Raw genomic sequence first — 20872 nt, forward strand, 5'->3', positions numbered from 1 at the left:
TACATCCAAGTCTTGGTCCCAGCACCGGAGGATCCCAAATATTGGTGGAGAGCCAACATCAAGAAATGCGCCCTCGTGACCCAGTACGGTGCTGGTTCAGACAATCTGTAGTACAAGGGAGATGGATAGCCTCAAACAAAGTTGAATGTATTTCACCTCCTTTCTCAGGTCTACATAATTCCACAGAAGCTGTAACACTGTCAGTTATCAGCGGAAGCTACAAAATGGAATCCATATTCTTATACTTTGTACCATCCCAAATATACGACATTACCCCAAGGACAACTTATGCCGGCACATCTCAAACATTGACAGTGATTGGACAGGCATTTCATGGCGAGCTTGTGCCATCTTGCATCTTCAATCGCTTGACGAGAAGAAGCGATGTGAAAACATTGTCATCAACAAAACTCGTGTGCAATGTCGGCAACTTGCAGGCATCAAATTATTTCCTTACAATTGAGTACAAGTACACAGGTAATCAAAGTTCAACGAACCCGATTTTGATCGAGCTCCTGAAGCCTCCACAAATTGAATCACTGACCTCCGAGATGAAAACTAGCAACCCCCCGATCATACAATTGAGAGGCAAACATTTCAATCCGTACCAGCATCGTCTTGACTGCTGGTTCGGCTTCCGAGTGAGCACTCCAGCCCTCTATTCCAGCTCTACTCTGGTCAAGTGTGCCGTGCCGAAGCTCCTTCCCGGTACCGTCGCTGTTTACTTGGGCGATGAGCAGGGCATACATGGCAATAGCAACGGTCAATACACGGTCGTAAGTAGGGGACATGTCCATGCAGTCGAGCCGAGCAGCGGGCCGGTGACAGGAGGTACCGCCGTCGTCATGAGCGTGCGAGGAGGTGCAGGCTTTGCGTCAGCTATCTTCTGTCGTATTGGGGAAGGTCAGGTGGTGCAGGCCCAAGCGCTCAGCAGCTCCAGGATCCTTTGCACCATGCCGGCTGTACAGAAGAGCGGGACAGTGCTGATACGGGCAGTAGAGGGAGCCCAAGGGTCGAGTAGGGGCCTTGAGGGAGAAGTGAGGTATGTTTACTACAATGAGCCTGTGGTGACTCGCGTGGAGCCAAGCAGTGGCGCTCTGGAAGGGGGTACCATGCTGAGCCTGTATGGGCGGGGGCTGGAAGAAGGCAGCAATCTAACGTGCAGGTTCGGGACCGGAGATGCGGTCGCAGGCCGGCAAGAGACTTCTACGATGGCCACCTGTGTTGCACCCCCGCGCCCAGTCAAGGACGTCGTCTGGTTGCAGGTGAGCCTCAACGGAGGCGCGGACTTCTCCGGATCTGCAGTCGAGTACGCATATGAGGCCGGGGCTACGGTGGACGAGGTGAGGCCGTCCGCGGGAGATAGCGGGGTCGACGGTCAGACCGTGACCGTGATAGGCCGCCACTTCGGGTCGGGACAAGGGCTGAGCTGCTTGTTCGGGACAAGGGGGCGGGTACGGGGCATGCCGATGACGTCGACGGCGGTAGTCTGTGTAGCGCCGAGAGGGGGTCCGGGGGCGGTCGGGGTATCGGTGAGCAACAACGGAGTGGATGAAGGGCAAACAAGGGGCGGGTTCGTGTACAGCGGTGATCTTAAGGTAATACGCAAGGTCACCCCAAGCTCAGGGCCGTTGGCTGGGGGTACCAACGTGACCATAGCAGTCGACGGTTTGCGTCGGGCGGCGTTGTCATGGACGACAGAGAGACCTTTGTGGTGTTTATTCCGGGGAATTTCGGAAAACAGAAACGCAGTAAGGGGACGGGCTTTGACCACGTCGCTGATCAGCTGTAAGTCGCCTACAAGCTTGCGGGCAGGAGAAACGAAGATAGAGATAGAACTGTCCAACCATGGTCCAACATTGAGTATAGAGTCTGCATTCGTCTACTACGAGGGGCCAGAGGTGAGCTCGGTGGTGCCCAGCATAGGGAGACAGACGGGAGGTATGGTGGTAAGTGTCGTGGGCCAGGGCCTCATATCCCGAGATCCCGTTTGTCAATTTGGCCCGTCCATAGTCCAGGGCAAGGACGTTACGAGCCTTAGCTCATCATTGCTGCTATGTACCACGCCCGCATCACTGCTTGGCAGTACGGTAGTCAGGCTGCAGGTGAGCCTCAACGGAGGCGCGGACTTCTCCGGATCTGCAGTCGAGTACGCATATGAGGCCGGGGCTACGGTGGACGAGGTGAGGCCGTCCGCGGGAGATAGCGGGGTCGACGGTCAGACCGTGACGGTGATAGGCCGCCACTTCGGGTCGGGACAAGGGCTGAGCTGCTTGTTCGGGACAAGGGGGCGGGTACGGGGCATGCCGATGACGTCGACGGCGGTAGTCTGTGTAGCGCCGAGAGGGGGTCCGGGGGCGGTCGGGGTATCGGTGAGCAACAACGGAGTGGATGAAGGGCAAACAAGGGGCGGGTTCGTGTACAGCGGTGATCTTAAGGTAATACGCAAGGTCACCCCAAGCTCAGGGCCGTTGGCTGGGGGTACCAACGTGACCATAGCAGTCGACGGTTTGCGTCGGGCGGCGTTGTCATGGACGACAGAGAGACCTTGGGGTTGCGTTTTTGGAACCTCAGTCGTGCAAGCACAAGCTTTGACCACGTCGCTGATCAGCTGTAAGTCGCCTACAAGCTTGCGGGCAGGAGAAACGAAGATGTCGTTGGTGGACGATCTTGGTAACGTCGTTGTCAAGGGCAAGTCTGCATTCGTCTACTACGAGGGGCCAGAGGTAAGCTCGGTGGTGCCCAGCATAGGGAGACAGACGGGAGGTATGGTGGTAAGTGTCGTGGGCCAGGGCCTCATATCCCGAGATCCCGTTTGTCAATTTGGCCCGTCCATAGTCCAGGGCAAGGACGTTACGAGCCTTAGCTCATCATTGCTGCTATGTACCACGCCCGCATCACTGCTTGGCAGTACGGTAGTCAGGCTGCAGGTGAGCCTCAACGGAGGCGCGGACTTCTCCGGATCTGCAGTCGAGTACGCATATGAGGCCGGGGCTACGGTGGACGAGGTGAGGCCGTCCGCGGGAGATAGCGGGGTCGACGGGCAGACCGTGACGGTGATAGGCCGCCACTTCGGGTCGGGACAAGGGCTGAGCTGCTTGTTCGGGACAAGGGGGCGGGTACGGGGCATGCCGATGACGTCGACGGCGGTAGTCTGTGTAGCGCCGAGAGGGGGTCCGGGGGCGGTCGGGGTATCGGTGAGCAACAACGGAGTAGAAGGAGAGACCGCTAGCGGCATCGTCAGCGTGAGGTATGAGTACCGCTCAGGGATGTCAGCAAAGTCCGTGGTACCTAGTCAGGGACCGTCAGTGGGAGGAACGGTCGTGAGAGTGATGCTTGAAGGGACGATCGGAGGTGAGGACGGGACTGGGGAGTGGCTCTGTGTATTCGGAGACTCTATGAGCCGCGGGCAATTGAACGTGTCATCGCCGGACAACGCTTCCGTGGCATGCAATCTGCCACCATCGATGCCCTCTACCGTCTCTGTACAAGTGCGACGACCGAGTGGACAGAAGCTATTAGGGGACCTAAGGTTCCAGTACGTACTTCAAGCCAGGCTCATAAGTGTATCTCCAAGTCAAGGTGGAGCAGGGGGAGGATCGAGGGTGACCATCACAGGAGAGGGAATCGGGCGAGAGGGGCTGAGGTGCTGGTTTGGGGACAAGGCCGTGGAGGGGAGAGGCGTGGAGTGGATATCGTCGAGTCTAATCAATTGTTTAGTGCCTGATTTTGGGCGTGTTCAACAATATATTTTTGTGCAGGTTCGCTGGTTTGATTCCTATATTCAAGACTCTCTTTTGTACCATGTACTGGAATCGCATGTCTCTTCTATATGGCCGTTGGCGTTCTGTTCGAAATCGAATAAGCAGTTTATCAATGTTCTTGGAGTTTTCATGACTCGAGATTTCTCGTGCAAGTTTGGCGCTGATGTTGTTTCAGCCAAGGTTGTATCCTCTTCAATGTTGAAATGCCATGTTCCACCAATGGTGCAAAGTGGTCCGCTTCAAATTCTCTCAGGAGATTACATTCTTTTTGAACAGTGGTTGGTGCTGGTCGAGTTTTGCTCTCTTGAGGTTATTCCCTCCAGAGTGGTGGATGGGCACAGTTCACAAATAACCATTTTTGGTCTGTTGAATCCAACATATATTTATCGTGGTCAATTCAATGATATGTCGATTCCAGTTCAATTTCAAAAAGATCATTTTGTTGCAGTTATTCCTCCATTAATCAGTTTTGGCGGAATATATCAATTTGCAGTTTATGATTCTATTCACAATCATACGATTGGAATCACAAGTATTGAGGTGTTTTCTCCTCCCACTGTCTCATTCATCCATCCATCTTGTGGACAAGTCAAAGGAGAATTTGCTGTTGGAATTTATGGTGCACATTTCTTCAACGCGAGAGTTACGATTGGAAGTGTCGTTGTACCGAGCAAACTTATGACGTCTTCTCTGATTAGATGTGTGATACCACCAGTCGAAATTGCTGGAAGTTATCAACTTGAAGTAATGTTTTCCAAAGGAAATGCAGTTCATAACAATTCGAAGGTCATTCTTCTTGAAAAATCACCAAAAATTTTTGGGATTCATCCCAATCCGATAGAAAATCCAACCTTAGGAAAACTCCTTACTGTATTTGGAGAAAATCTCCATTCTAATCTGCATTGCATGTATGGAAATATTACCACTCTTGCTCTTTCGAGCCCTTCATCATCAATTCTGCAATGCAGCTTGCCCTCATTAAAAGTCGGAGTTTTATCTTTCTCTGTATCTTCTACAGGTTACTTGGATCCGAATGCAGATCATCAGTCATTACTTATTCTATTTACCAATCTTAGAATTGTTTCTGTTTATCCAGCTTTATTGCATTCTGGGTATCGCAATTTTGTTCTTCTCAAAATATATCCAACAAAAACGATTTTTAGTGATAATCTGTTTTGTTTGATCAATGATACGGAAGTCAGCAAAGCTTCTGTCTTGAACTCAACAGTTGTTTCATGTGAATTGTATCCGTTTGTGGAAGGAAAAGTCAAAATCAGTCTTTGTTATAAAGATCATTGTGATGCATCCAATCACGCCAACACAATTTCAGTCATTCCTCCTATGAAAATTCATGAGGTCATTCCATCAATAGGACCCATTGGAGGAAATTTCAGAATTTCCATCTATGGACAACATTTCATTCCTAACCATGTCAACTGCTTCTTTGGAAACTATCAGCCTCTGCGTAATGAGTGGATCAGTAGCACTTTGATTACCTGCATGGCATCGCCAATGCCACCAGGCCGAGCTCACCTTCAAATTTCTACCAATCATGGCGGAAAGCTTGTTGCAAGCCTGGCTATAGAATTTGTTGATCAGCCCGTCATCACAGCAATACAGCCTACACATGTTCTCCTTTCGAGCAGTAGTAGACAGGTTGTTACGCTGTATGGACAGCATTTCATTGACAAAGAGATGATGTTATGTCGCTTTGGGCAACGAAAGACAGTGCGAGCTCAGGTGGTACAAGACAACAAGGTTTTGTGTGTGATCCCTGATGATCTTCAACCAGGAAACTCCAGTGTAGAGCTTGTTTATCATGCATCTGTAATAATCTCAAACCCATATGCAATCAACTTTCAAGAATCTGTGGCAGTTTATGAATTCTATCCAAAACGGATCAAATTTAGACATCAACTCATTACGGTAATTGGCACAAGTTTTGACACACAGCAGATGACATATTGCGTCTTCGAGAATGCCCCGAAAAATAAAGCAACCACTTTGTCCTCTACCATGCTATTGTGTGCAGTTCCTTCGATAAAATCTATTTCACAGTTCTATCTTGAGATGAATGGGAATGTCATCAATTCCTTTGGGGGTAACATTTACAGCGAAAGCATGGAAATCAATTTTGTATTTCCTTCAATCTGTGCAACATCAAAAGAATCTATTGTGACAATCTATGGTAAAAATTTTGATGTGAGCGACAATTTTCAATGCGCTTTTGGCAACTTTGTCAATTTTGCTAGTGTTTTATCTTCAACTACATTCGCATGTAGGTGTCCATCTGCGTCTTGGAGTCCCGATTCATCGTCATTGCAGATCTGGAGGCCGGAAGACCCTCAAAACCCGACTACTTTTGCGATCGACTTGATTCCTCTTCCAAGTGTAGAATCAAAAGTGATAGATGTGAAGATCTGCAAGCATCAGCATTTTTTTGTGTCGGGAAGCAATTTTTTTAAACTTTCTTTGCTTGCCTGTAGGTATAACAAAAAGCAAACGATCAAGGCTTTTCACATTTCTTCAACCCTAATTTCTTGCTCCATTCCTTCAACTGTGACACCAATTAGTTTTCTGGATGTAACAAACGATGGGATACATTACAGCGCCGAGATCGTTCAGATTTCGATAGACATGACGAAATATGAAACTATTCTTGACTTAGTCCCAAGCATTGGTTTTGTCAGCGGTGGCACTCGTGTATACCTTCAAACCAGCCACCCTGTGAGATCCGAGGCCTTTAGCCATTGTGTTTTTGGTGACGCTAGTGTGGTACAAGTCCAAAAGAATGCACAAGATCAATATTTCTGTGTTACTCCAGCACACAAGCAAGGTAGTGTCGAAGTTCGAGTTGTGCAGAAGGACTCATCGTCATATGGAGGTCGTCAACCAGGCCCTTCCCTTTCGTTCTTGTACGTCGATGAGCCGGAGGTCACTGGAATCTACCCTAGTCTTATCAAATCTGGTAAACAGACGCTGATCTCCATAACTGGGCGCAATCTGCTTATGCCAGAGGCCTTTTGCAGCTTTGGCAACACAGGAAGCACTCGGGGGCGTGCCATGACGAGCACTCTACTTACCTGCATGGCACCGCCAATGCCACCAGGCCGATCATATTTACAAATCTCACCCAATCAAGTGGACGTTTTTGAAACTTCGGTCATAGTGAGCTGGCGAGATCTCATTGTATATTCCATCCGTCCTTCTGTAGTTCGTAACGGAGAAGGGACTCGTGTCGTAGTAGCGGGGCAGTTCCATGAATGCAAAGAGCTTTATTGTAGGTTTGGTTCCGAGCAGAAATCAGCTGCTGTGTATTCCTCGGCAACCGCAATCATATGCACAACTCCATCGTTGCAGCCTGGGAATCATACTGTTTCAGTGCTGTGTGACGGCACTTGGATCTCCAGCAGCTACACTCAGATTCAAATATTGCATTCTGATATTGTAATGAGCCTCATCCCAAGCATAGGTTTTGTCAGCGGTGGCACTCGTGTACACCTTCAAACCAGCCACCCTGTGAGATCCGAGGCCTTTAGCCATTGTGTTTTTGGTGACGCTAGTGTGGTACAAGTCCAAAAGAATGCACAAGATCAATATTTCTGTGTTACTCCAGCACACAAGCAAGGTAGTGTCGAAGTTCGAGTTGTGCAGAAGGACTCATCGTCATATGGAGGTCGTCAACCAGGCCCTTCCCTTTCGTTCTTGTACGTCGATGAGCCGGAGGTCACTGGAATCTACCCTAGTCTTATCAAATCTGGTAAACAGACGCTGATCTCCATAACTGGGCGCAATCTGCTTATGCCAGAGGCCTTTTGCAGCTTTGGCAACACAGGAAGCACTCGGGGGCGTGCCATGACGAGCACTCTACTTACCTGCATGGCACCGCCAATGCCACCAGGCCGATCATATTTACAAATCTCACCCAATCAAGTGGACGTTTTTGAAACTTCGGTCATAGTGAGCTGGCGAGATCTCATTGTATATTCCATCCGTCCTTCTGTAGTTCGTAACGGAGAAGGGACTCGTGTCGTAGTAGCGGGGCAGTTCCATGAATGCAAAGAGCTTTATTGTAGGTTTGGTTCCGAGCAGAAATCAGCTGCTGTGTATTCCTCGGCAACCGCAATCATATGCACAACTCCATCGTTGCAGCCTGGGAATCATACTGTTTCAGTGCTGTGTGACGGCACTTGGATCTCCAGCAGCTACACTCAGATTCAAATATTGCATTCTGATATTGTAATGAGCCTCATCCCAAGCATAGGTTTTGTCAGCGGTGGCACTCGTGTACACCTTCAAACCAGCCACCCTGTGAGATCCGAGGCCTTTAGCCATTGTGTTTTTGGTGACGCTAGTGTGGTACAAGTCCAAAAGAATGCACAAGATCAATATTTCTGTGTTACTCCAGCACACAAGCAAGGTAGTGTCGAAGTTCGAGTTGTGCAGAAGGACTCATCGTCATATGGAGGTCGTCAACCAGGCCCTTCCCTTTCGTTCTTGTACGTCGATGAGCCGGAGGTCACTGGAATCTACCCTAGTCTTATCAAATCTGGTAAACAGACGCTGATCTCCATAACTGGGCGCAATCTGCTTATGCCAGAGGCCTTTTGCAGCTTTGGCAACACAGGAAGCACTCGGGGGCGTGCCATGACGAGCACTCTACTTACCTGCATGGCACCGCCAATGCCACCAGGCCGATCATATTTACAAATCTCACCCAATCATGGCGGAAAGCTTGTTGCAAGCCTGGCTATAGAATTTGTTGATCAGCCCGTCATCACAGCAATACAGCCTACACATGTTCTCCTTTCGAGCAGTAGTAGACAGGTTGTGACGCTGTATGGACAGCATTTCATTGACAAAGAGATGATGTTATGTCGCTTTGGGCAACGAAAGACAGTGCGAGCTCAGGTGGTACAAGACAACAAGGTTTTGTGCATCTTTCCGAATCTTATTTATGTAGGCAATATGACAGTTTCTGTTGTCGATCATAGTGGATTCTCTTCCAACGAACAGCAATTTGTTGTATTGCCTTCTATTTTGATAGATAGAATTGTTCCATCCTGGTCATTTGCTGATAGCGGTAGTCTGATAACAATATATGCTCGAGAATTTTTGTCGAAAATTTTGCTCACTTGCAATTTTGGGAACCGATCAGTGCTTGTAAGGACTGTATCTGACACTCAAAGCATATGTGCTGCTCCACCGGCCGATCCAGAAAATTCGACTTTATTGGTATATTCCTATGGTATTCTGTTGAAACAATTCAATTTCGAATACTTAAGAAGACCAGAAATTATGCAGGTTGTTCCTTCACGTGTCCCAGCGAATGTAAGATCGCAAATAACAATAATTGGATCTTCATTTACACGAGATATTTCTCACTGCTTCTACATTTCCAATCAGTTCATACGAACCGAACTTATTTCGCATTCTTCCATCATTTGCAGTGTACCAACATTCAATGAGACAATGACAATTAGCCTTGGAATAATGTACAAGAAATATGTTTTACCTCAGACTGTCGACCTTCAAGTAGTTGAAATGGCAACTCTAGAGAGAGTTAGACCTTCAGTAATTCAGTCATACGTAAGAACTACTATCACGTTGTATGGTTCTGGTTTTGACAGAAATGAAAATTGTATCTGTAAGTTCTCCAATTCTGAACAATCAGCTGCCATGGTCATATCTAGTTCAATTATAGAATGTTTGATTTATTCTGAATTAGAAGGGAAACGTTCAGTTGAATTGTTTTTGGAAGGCTCATTTGTTTCCACAATGATAGAAGTAATCAATTCCAAAAACCTTATATTGAGTATTTATCCATCTTCAGGTCCAATCCAAGGCAACACATTTATACCAATCAATGTCAGTTGCAACAGTCATTTTAGGTGCTTGTTTGATGGAATCGGAAGTGCTTCGGCTCGAGATCAAAACGGTACCTGCGGATGTCTTTCTCCAAATGCAAAATTGCCAGGAATACATGAATTCCTTGTATTAAATTCAAGTGCTATTGTGAGCAAACGACTCAAGTACCAATTTTATTCTACTCCAATCATTCGAAGCATAATTCCCAGTTCAGTGAGTACATTCGCAGGTGTTTACATAGATATTATTGGGTCAGAATTTATCCCAGATCATTTTGCGATATTCACTCACAAACCAATTCTGGCTCCCTGCATCTCTTCAACGCATGCAAGGGTTCTGATGCCCTCATATTCTGAGTCGATATTTCATGTACTTGTCAGTAACAACAGGGGAATTTCACTTTCACCCTCAGATGTCATATTCGCATACACTAGACCCATAAGCATTATTGATTTTTCGCCAAAAATCACAACTGTTGGAAGAATTGTCGACATTTTGATACTTGGTGAAAATATAATCAACGTAGATGGGCTATCCTGCCGCTTTGGCTTCAATCAGACAAGCAGAGCACACTTTCTTAGTTCTTCGAGGGTTTCCTGTTTGTTTAAAAGTAAGGTTCCTGGTTCCTTTTCCTTGGCGATTAGCAATAATGGATACGAATTCGCCACTTCACAAAGCTTGGTATTGGTACAAGATTTTGGCCAGGTCATTGAGTTGTATCCAACCAGCGGACCCCATTCTGAGGCAACCAGAATACATGTGAAGTTGGCAACTTACACAAATCTTGATACAACGCAATTGCGATGTTCGTTCGATGGAGTTCGAACTGCTGTTTTGCATGGTGTGAATGATTCCGTAACATGTTTGACACCACCACGGGCTCGTCTGGGAATTTCTTCTTTTTATCTACTGAATGCGGATGTAGTAATGATACAATCCACTGTTTATTTCTATGAAAATCCAATTGTTACCTCAGTGTTTCCATCCAAAATATCCTCGTCGGAGGAAACTCTAATTACGGTCTATGGACGTGAATTCATTCCATTTGTCACTAGAATGAAAATTGGAGATCAGCAGGTAAAATCAAATAACTTAAAGTATATTTCATCCTCAAGTATTCTATGCTTTGTTTTGCAAAACGAACCTACAGCCCTTCAAATATTTCTTTCAAACAACGATTTTGTGAACACAGTGCACACTCATACATATCTTGAATTCGAGAAAGCGCCGACCGTTCTACGAATCCATCCCACAAGAACAAGGTTAGAATCAAAACAACAAATGCTGACAGTAATAGGAATGCATTTTGAGCGGGGCGTGGGTCTGAGCTGTCGCTTCGGACGTGAGATATCGACCTCCACCTTGTATTTGTCCTCAACAGCTCTACGGTGCATCATGCCGTCTTTGAAAGCTGGCACGACTTCAGTAACATTGCAAACTGGCACAGATGGAGGGACAAGAACAGAAGTCGGGCTTCCTTTGGTTGTGGAGGGCATCTCTATTCTCGCCATCCGTCCTTCTGCCGGCCCGATCCAGGGCGGAGCATCAGTCACGCTTGTAGGGAACAATCTTCCCTCTCGTCTGCAAAGCATCTCCTTCGGTCCTTTCTCTGCAAAGCTGAGCAGCGTGTCGAGTACACTAGCAGTCTGCCTATCGCCATCTGCAACGCACAGCGGCCCGCAGCCAATATACCTTGACGCAGAAGCTGTCCACGGACAAATCGAGGGTATGAAACTTGCTTACGAGTACTACGATCTACCCTCTATGTCGGAGCTGGTGCCGTCCGAGGGGCCGCCGGGAGGAGGAGCCGCGGTGACAGTGACGGGCGGCGGTTTCAGTACGGTTCCTGCCCTTGGTTGTGTTTTCGGTGATCTTGAGGCGCTGGATACAATCAAGCCCGCAAGCGTGCTAACATCATCGCTGCTTCTTTGCATAGCGCCGAGTGCCCCAAGCACAAGTGGTCAGACGACCTATGTCGAGTTGATGGACACGCGTTTGCGACTGACCCTGACCAGGAGCGGGCTTGTCTTTGCGTTTGTGAGGCTTGCAGCCATCGAGAAGATTCTCCCGTCAGGGACATCCGGAGGGGGGCTTGCAAGGGCTGGAAGCACTTTGACGATCCTCGGACGGGACTTCACCACGTTAGGGTTATACTGCAAGCTTGGATCGCATAGAATGACTATGAGCGCTTATGTCTCGTCCTCGGTACTTTTATGTCCGCTGCCCAAGACTGTGACAGGACGGCTAAGCCTTGTGCTGAGCAAAGAAGGACTGGACTTCTCGAACACGGCGTGGGTGAGCATCAGGGAGCATTGTCGAGCAGAAAGCTTGTTACCCAGCGCAGGCTCTGTGGCAGGAGGTACACGAGTAGTCGTGAAGACAAGTCCAACCTCGCTAAAGAATGTAGCTCTCAGCGGAGTTAGGTGCACGTTTGGAGATACCGCAGTGCCAGCGGTCGCAGTGAATGAGTCTTCCTCTGAAGTGACATGCGTTGCCCCTTCAAGGTGGGGCTCTGATCCCAACCGCGTACGGTTTATTCTTGCAACACGGGAGACGGGCGTGGAGGGATGTGATGGAGCGCTACTCTTTGAGTACCAGGAGGTTGTACGCATACAGGATGTGATACCGTCAAGGGGATCAGTCCGCGGAGGAAGCTTTGTTGACGTGGTAGGCAGTGGGTTTATTTCCTCCAAGACCTCTTGCAAGTTTGGAGATACTATGGTGCATGCGTGGGATGAGGCAACTGCATCCTCTTCTACATCGGTTCGATGTCGCGTGCCTCCTGCTATCGGTGTCGGGGAGGTGTCCGTGAGAGTCAGCGTCAACGGAGGAACGGACTACACTGATACCTCGCTTACATATCTGTACGAGCTGAGTGCAACGGTTCAAGCTCTGAGGCCATCCAGAGCATTGAGCGGCGTAGCTGGCCAGATGACCACGGTCATTGGCTATCACTTCCACGTAGACGCAGAGATTCGATGCAGGTTTGGACCCTTAGATGTTGTCAATGGGAAATACCTGTCTTCATCTCTTGCCCTATGTATCATCCCGATGAGGGCCCAAGGCACTGTATCTCTGGTCATTGAAACTCCAAGAGGGGTAGAGGCAAGAGGCACGGCGCTATTGGAGCTTCAAAGCTGTCCTGTCAACTTGATGCTTCGACCCTCCAGCGGGCCTGTCAGAGGCGGTACAATGATAATGTTAAACCAGGCGTACGACCCTCATTGGCCTATGCTGAATGCTACATGTGTAATAGACGGCGTGTCATCCAAAGCCGAAACTGTCGGGGGCTCGAGATTCTGCATTTCACCACCTGCAAGCGCTGTAGGCCTGTCGTCTTTGCGAATGTTGGGAGGCGACTCTGTTGATTTCGTGACCTTGTCTTCTGCCTTTCTATTCTACAGTGACCCGGCTGTCTCCGATATCCTCCCCTCTCGCGGTACGATACGCGGCGGTACCCTCGTGACCCTCCTGGGCACGGGCTTCCTGCAAGTCGGACTTGCGTGCCGCTTCGGCAGCGAGCCCGCCGGCACGGGCCCCGATGCACGCTGGCTCTCGTCGACCATGGCCGTGTGCCTATCGCCGCGGGCTACAAGCCCCGGAAGAGCCGCGCTTGCCGTGAGCCTGAACGCGGGAGCTGACTTCTCGAGGAGCAGCCTCGAGTACATATACGAGCGAGACGCTACGGTAGACAGGGTCTTGCCGTCGCGAGGAGTCGGGGGGGTAGCGGGGCAGGTGATAACGGTACTGGGACGTCACTTCGAGCGGGGCGAGGGTCTGAGCTGTCGCTTCGGACGCGGGAGGGTAGAGCGAGCAGAGTACATGACCTCGAGTACTGTACTGTGCTTAGCAGGTGACTTGGACATAGCAAGCGAGGTCGTCAACATCCAAGTCAGCAACAATGGTGTTGACGCTTGGAGTGAAGGTCTTTGGTACCAGGACCGGGCCTCATCTGTCTTGCAGATCAAGCCTTCGATAGGACCTGCTGCAGGTGGCAACACTGTGACGATTGTGGGATTGCATGTCGACACTAGCCGGCCTGATCTTGTACAATGTGTGTTCGATACCGTACAGATAATTGCAGAGACACGTGGGTCATACACAGCGTGCGTCACTCCTGCCCACGCAGGCTTCGGGACGATAAATCTGACTATCTTGAGGCAAAGCCTCGTGCTTGCACGGGCATCGTACACATATGTGCATGAGCCACGAGTGCTCCGCATGGTTCCGAGTACAGGCAGTGTAGGCAGTATCACGCAAGTTTCTATCTTTGGGATGTACTTGTCTTTGCCTGGGCTACGATGTCGCTTTGGGGAGGCATATACCCCTGTAAACCAGACCTTGCAGCTCACGTCCACCCTCATGCAATGCTACACTCCTGCTGTACGGGATCCAGGATCGGTCAAGGTGTTGCTAGGCCTTGAAGGGGACTGGCACTCGAGCGAGGAGCAACGATTCTGGTACTTGCCTTTACCTTCAGTGCGTAGGCTATCACCTTCCTTGGCTTTCCCCAGTCCACAGGGCCTAGTTGTGACGGTCTTGGGAGAGCACTTTGAGAGCGGTGAGGCCCTGACCTGTCGATTTGGGGATCATCAGTCTATTTCTACGACTCTGATCTCCTCAACCAAGCTTATGTGCACTTTGCACGAACACAAGGACACCTCCTCACTCCTTCTCACGGTCAGCAATGATGGCTCAACCTACTCGCTTCAAGGACTTCCCTTGCATATCCAGCAACCGTCGATATTGGTGGCTTGTTCACCGTCTATTGGACCATCCTCCGGGGGAACCGTAGTGACCATGGAGGTTACCCCGGAGCTGATGCCCCCCGCCGTAGGCGTTGGTTGTATGTTTGGAGAGACGATTGCTTCTCAAGCCCAGGTATTCGGGTCTGTCATCCGCTGCATATCGCCCAAAGTGCTGGTCCCAGGTCTTGTGAATATAAGTTTGATAGACCAAGATACGGAGCTGGAACTTGTTGCTGGAGCTGTGCCGTACCTCTACTTCGCATCACCCTATGTGCGATCTATCTCACCGTGCATTGGGAGCAGGTCCGGGGGGACGCTGGTGCATATAGCAGGTACTGGCTTTCTTCTCAAGGGGGTGTCTTGTCGCTTCGGCAACGCGACAGTCGACGGAGATCGTGCGAGGGCCATAACTTCTACTCTTGTCGAGTGCGTGTCGCCAGCTGCTGGTGAGATCGGCATGTCAATGGTCGAAGTGAGCTTCAATGGAGTTGATTACACCACGGACGAGATATCATTCATGTACAAGGAAGACTTAACCATACACAAGATAATGCCTACCCAAGGAAGAGCTGGGCAGTCAGGTCAAAGTTTGAGCTTGTTTGGCAGCTTTTTAGATGATGGACTTCGTCTTGTTTTAGGAAAAACAGAGCTTTTGAACTGTAGGATTCTTTCAGGAAGTATGGCAATGGTGACATTGCCGAATCTCACTCCTTCAACGTATGCTCTTCAAGTGTTCTCTAGAAGTGATCTTGTCAGTGAAATCAAGTATGAGATTTTAGAACAAACTCTTGTGATTTCAAGGGTTAAACCATCTATAGTCCATTTTACTGCAAGAACCTTGGTTACAATACAGGGAAACTCATTCGATTCTGCACAGATTTCGCTTTGTGAAGTTGATGGCAGAAGCTATGTCCTTGAAAACGTCTCAGTGTCTAGTCAAGGGATACAATTTAGGATGCCTATCATACCATTGGGACGCAAAGTGGTACGTCTCTTTTCGGATGGTTATGGCCTTCCATTGATCAACTTTACGATTTTGGTTTCACCTGATCCAAGGATTTATGAGATTCGGCCAAGTGTATTTCCAACAAGTGGGGGTACGTTGGCACATGTGTTTGGATCAGATATGCTCAATTATTCAATCTTGAGTTTTGGGAAAACATTATGGCCACCCACAAGTTTTGTTTCGAGCACATTACTTCGGACCATTGTGCCTCCCTCAAACTCAGGGATGTATGAAGTTTGGATATCACAAGCCGGCGGTTTACAGATTGATCAAAGTGTCAAGGTCTTGTATGCTACGAATCCATCCATTATGCGTGTTTTGCCTTCTATATGTACTAACGAAGGCAGAGTACAAGTAACGATTATAGGGAAGTCCTTTACGAAAGGTTTAGATTGGTTCTGTCGCTTTGGACTGAAAAACGTTGTTCCAGGACAATTCCTCTCCTCCAGTCTGCTGATGTGCGATGCTGCATCACATGAGTCTGGGCGGGTAATGGTTGCCGTCTCGTTCAACAGGGTGGACTTCACCGAAGGGACTGTGGCCATTGAATACTACAAAACCTTGAGTTTACATTCTCTGGTACCTTCATTTGGTCCCAGGACTAGGAGCTCTTTGATTTCAGTGTTTGGTAGTGGCTTCCAAGCAGAGAGTGCCTTGTCATGTAGATTTGGCCATCAAAGCTCGCTGGCAACAGTGATCCACGAGAGGCTTTTGATCTGCAGAACCCCATCACAGAATCCAGGCTCGGTCAATTTCGCAGTGGTTAACTTGCTAGGATTCAACCTTGGTGGCACTTCATTGGAATTTGAATACACGGAATTGTGTCCAATTCTACAAGTTTCTCCTTCATCGGCAGCTATAGTGGGTGGAACCGAAATCAAAGTGATATTGGGCTGTCAGTATCCGCAATCAGCTCTATGCCGTTTTGGCAACCTCACTGCTCCGGCATACTTTTTGACCGGTAGCTCCCTCCTCTGCGTAACGCCGCAAGCAACGCCTTCCACTGTGAATCTGGATGTTGTGTCCGAAGATACCTCGAGCGTATCGATCGCTACACTTTTCCGGTTTGAGCACGGAGCACGTGTGTATAATGTGGTTCCGACCTCCATGATGCATTCATCACCTCAATCTCAGGTCACTGTGTTGGGTGAGCACTTCGCGTTTTCTTCGACACTGGGTTGCAGATTAGGTGGAAGGACGCTGCTGCAGGCATATTGGGTGTCTTCATCATTTTTGACTTGTCCGCTCGTGTCTTTCGAACCCGGCAATGTTACCATCGAAGTAACAAATAATGGTCATGACTACAGCCAGGAGTATTCATACGTTTGTATCTCACCGGATGAGAAACTGGGTATAACGCTCTATCCAACTTATGGGCCCACAATGGGTGGGACTGAGATAACTCTTGTTGGAGTCAATGTCAGTGCAGTCAGGTTCGGCGACGTTTTATCTCCATGTAGACGACATAGGTCTTCTACTTTGTGCATAGTACCTGCTCATGAGGTTGGTTTGATACAGATACAGGCACAGACAGCTCCTCAGCAGGAAAGTTTCCCAAATGCTGGATTTTCGTATATAGATTCCCCGTCTTTGTCATTGGTGTTTCCTTCGGTGGTACCGCAACAAGAGAGATACCTCATCAAGGTGATGGGATCAGGCCTTGCTAATGAACTCTCCTATTTCTGTCGCTTTGAAAGTGACATTCAAGCACCCACACGAACTCCGGCTACGATTGCATCAAGTGACGTCGCGACATGCTTCACTCCATCGCTCGTTGCTGGAGCATACTCCATGAGGCTCACATGCAGTGAGGGCGTACTGATTTCAAAAACATTCTTGAATGTTTTATCTACTCCTCTTCCGGTGGTGACGAAGTTACTTCCGTCTTTGCATTTCTCCAATTCAATATCCATGGTCACAGTGTTGGGAAAGCACTTTTTGAAGACCGATGGACTAACGTGTAAAGTGCAGAAATCAGTGATACGCGCAGTATGGATTGACAATGAAACCTTGATCTGTCAGCTTCCTCAACTCAATTTCGTTGGTAATGCCACCTTGGAAGTGAGTAACAATGGAGTAGATTTTCCTATGAATTCAAATATTCTTTCTGTCGTCTCGAGAACCGTGCTCGTGGCGGTAGAGCCATCGACGGTTTGGGGGTTACAGGGTGCCACATTGACCTTGACGGGAAACCATATTATCACAGAAAGCGATGTTTTGTGCAAATTCAATGTACGCAAGGTCTCAGTCGCACTTCCAATCTCGAGCACTCAAGTCATTTGCAAAATGCCAGCTTCACTCCCGGGTCTTGTGTCGGTCATGTTATTTTCTCCAGCAACAAAGGCTAATTCAAACTCAGTGTCTGTACAGATAACTTCAGGCATTTCTATTGAGGATTTGCCTCCTGCTGAGCCATCTTCAGGTCCGCCTGCCGGTGGGACTCAGGTGTACATCAAAGGAGAATTTCTCATCGACGGTACATTCGCATGCAGCTTTGGAAACACTAGAGTTACAGCAGCACTGGCCTCGAGCAGCCTTTTGAAGTGCGTGAGTCCGGCAGGGAAGAGCGGATGTGTGCAAGTGTCCATCTTGGAACATGTCTCTGGAAGCGTGATGCCGCTGGCAAAGACTTTCTGCTATGAAAATGTAGCATACATTGAGTCTATTGTTCCAGATAGAGCTCATTGGAGGGAAAGGGTGGTCCTTGAAGTCTTGGGTGGAGTACTGCTTGACACAGTGAATCTATGTGGAAGAATTGGAGACACCGTAATGCCTTGCAGGTGGATATCATCCAGAAAGGCTAAATGTCTGGTGACGTTCCCTGCACCTGGGAGTTACTCGTTTGAGATTAGTAACAACTGTCAAGATTTTAGCGGCCGAGGTGCTGAATTTGTTGCTGAGGACCTGACGAGAATTGTTGGTATCAAGCCGACGGCTGGTTTCAGCACGGGTGGCAGCACGATCCTGGTGTCACTGAAGCCAAAGCCAACAGACTTGGTCCAGGACTGGTCGAAGATGCGATTGATGTGTCAGTTCAATGAGCAACTGAGTGCTGCCGAGTTAGTGCAAGGGGGCACAGCTGCCGAACATGTGCGTTGCCTCCAGCCAACTTGCGTGCCTACGGAGTCATCAGACTTCAGATTGCTGTATCAGGGCTCAGCTTTCTCGGACACAATTTCCTTCGCATGTAGAGACCCTTCTGTTGCACATTCAATTACACCGTCATTTGGCCCTGTAGGTGGTGGAACGCGGATCTTAGTGAGCGGGGTTGGCTTTACTAACGCTTCCTCATGTTACTTCGGAGTTTTCAAGACTAGCGGATACATGGTGAGTTCAAAGCTATTCGTTTGTATCGCTCCGACTGCCTTGGGTCGCACCCAATCGCTCATCACAACAATGGGAGTAACAGAGGTCGATGACTTGTTCAATAGTGCAAAAAGTTCAGTGTTGTTCCAGTATGAAAAACCTATCGTTGTGTCACGCATTGTACCAAATGTATTGATGTCCTCCAGTACAAAACAGATCAATGTGTATGGATCAGGATTTCGCCCAGGTGCGATTGCAAATTGCAAGTTTGGTGTTCAGGTAGTACAGAGCATTGCGGTTATTTCCAGCACAAGATTGCTTTGCTCTACACCTTACTTGGTGAACCATCAGAACATCAGTGTCGAGATCAGCAACAATGGAATCGACTTTTCGAATAGTGGTCTTCGCATTTCGTTTACCGAATCCAAGGCTGTGATTTTGAACGTGTATCCAAGCACTATCGCAAATGGTGTTTCCGAAGTAATTACTATCACGGGGTCACGATCGTTTTCTGATGACAACATCGAATGCCGTTTTGGGAACGAATCATCGCTTGCCCGGCAGATTGAGCCTACCAAGATCTTGTGTTATACTCCGAGATTTGGGCAAGCAGGTACAATCAGTGTTGAGGTTGTAACCGTGCACAGAGGGTTATATGATGCTGTTGGGATGATTGCGATCGTGGTAAAAAGCGCATTTCATATATCAGCTGTGATTCCGACGAGCGGGCCCACATCTGGTGGCACCTTAGTTTCAATCATCGGAACTAACATGCCATCAGGCGGCTTTGAATGTAAATTGCGGGCACGCGGGCACCTGATTGAGCAAATGGGAATCACTATTTCCAGTACTGTCGTCTTGTGCAATACTCCTCCTGTGGAGAAACCTTCTACCTATCAATTGGACTTTGGGGAAGCAAGACAGGTACAGCCGGTGCAGTTCTTCTACCAATATTACTTGCAGCCGCGGGTTTTCCATGTCACCCCAACAGAGGGAGCAGCGGAAGGTGGTACCATGGTCACTCTAATTGGAGAGAATTTCATTCCGTTGCAAGAGGTGTCATTCGCCTTTGGGGAAAGTATGAGCTCATCAGAAGTCGTCTCGTCGACATTCGTATTGTGTACTGCTCCAACTCATGAGCCAGCAAACGTCAGTATCAGCCTTTCAGTCAACTTCCATGATTACACATCTAGCGGAGCTTCATTTCACTATCTCGCTCCAGTCGACGTTCTCGCTCTTTTTCCAAGTGTAGGACCAACGACTGGCGGAACGCACGTTACAATCAGAGGTACAAAATTTCTGAGTTCCCAGGAGATTGTTTTGATGTTTGGATCTTTACCTGTGCGAGGCGACATCCGAGCTGAGACTGGAGAAGCAAGTTTTGCCGTTCCCACATCTTCTGCGCGAACCGGGACTGGCTTGATATATGTGACCCTTACTTCTGACCTAGCCATGCATACAAGACAATTCACCTTTCAATATATCCCTGCATTCCATGTTGATGGTGCATTGCCTTCCGTAACAAGTCTAGGGTTGGGACGTGTGATTACTGTAACCGGGCATGGATTCCATCAAGCTAACAAGTGCTTATTTCCTGCCGAGCCCTTGCCAGCTCAAACTGTCCTCGTGTCCTCGACCATGCTTCTCTGCTATTTTGATGGTCTGACGACAGGCAATCATGAATTATCGATTGCATTACATCACAGTATTCGATCGTATAAGAGAGATTTTGCCGTGAAGATAGTCTCGTTCCCATCTTTGACACAATTGGTTCCATCAGCTGTACCTGCGTATTCGACATCATTATTGACGATGATTGGATCCAACTTCCATTCTTCCGACCTACTGAGTTGTCAGGCAGGACTGCATCTACGACAGAGAGCTGAGTATGTCACATCGAGCAAGGCTATATGTGAAGTGCCTAGCATTCAACCTAGCAATACCAGTATGACAATATCGAATGATGGAGGAACGACGATGTCGCAGGCCATGCCAGTAATGATGCATGCTCCAGTATTCATCCGCGCTGTACATCCAAGTACAATCTTATCGTCAGCAAGAGCAAAAATAACACTGTACGGGAGCGCATTCGATTCTGCACAGATTTCGCTTTGTGAAGTTGATGGCAGAAGCTATGTCCTTGAAAACGTCTCAGTGTCTAGTCAAGGGATACAATTTAT

The 20872-nt window shown here is 48.5% G+C and overlaps 2 protein-coding genes across 2 annotated transcripts; both read left to right on the plus strand.

The window, feature by feature from the left end:
* Positions 1-551: 551 nt before the first annotated feature.
* On the plus strand, positions 552-3402 carry GUITHDRAFT_112036 (hypothetical protein; the record flags this gene model as incomplete). Its single annotated transcript, XM_005828819.1, has 2 exons — positions 552-3287; positions 3343-3402. The coding sequence occupies 2 exons, from the start codon at positions 552-554 to the stop codon at positions 3400-3402; spliced, it is 2796 nt and encodes a 931-aa protein (XP_005828876.1).
* Positions 3403-11027: 7625 nt separating this feature from the next.
* On the plus strand, positions 11028-19719 carry GUITHDRAFT_141645 (hypothetical protein; the record flags this gene model as incomplete). Its single annotated transcript, XM_005828820.1, has 7 exons — positions 11028-13202; positions 13707-14961; positions 15284-15365; positions 15437-15477; positions 15817-16805; positions 16911-19616; positions 19684-19719. 7 exons carry the CDS (start codon positions 11028-11030, stop codon positions 19717-19719), a joined length of 7284 nt encoding a protein of 2427 aa, XP_005828877.1.
* Between the last annotated feature and the right edge of the window lie 1153 nt (positions 19720-20872).

Source organism: Guillardia theta (genome assembly GCF_000315625.1).
Source record: "Guillardia theta CCMP2712 unplaced genomic scaffold GUITHscaffold_56, whole genome shotgun sequence".
In the NCBI taxonomy this organism is placed as follows: Eukaryota; class Cryptophyceae; order Pyrenomonadales; family Geminigeraceae; genus Guillardia; species Guillardia theta.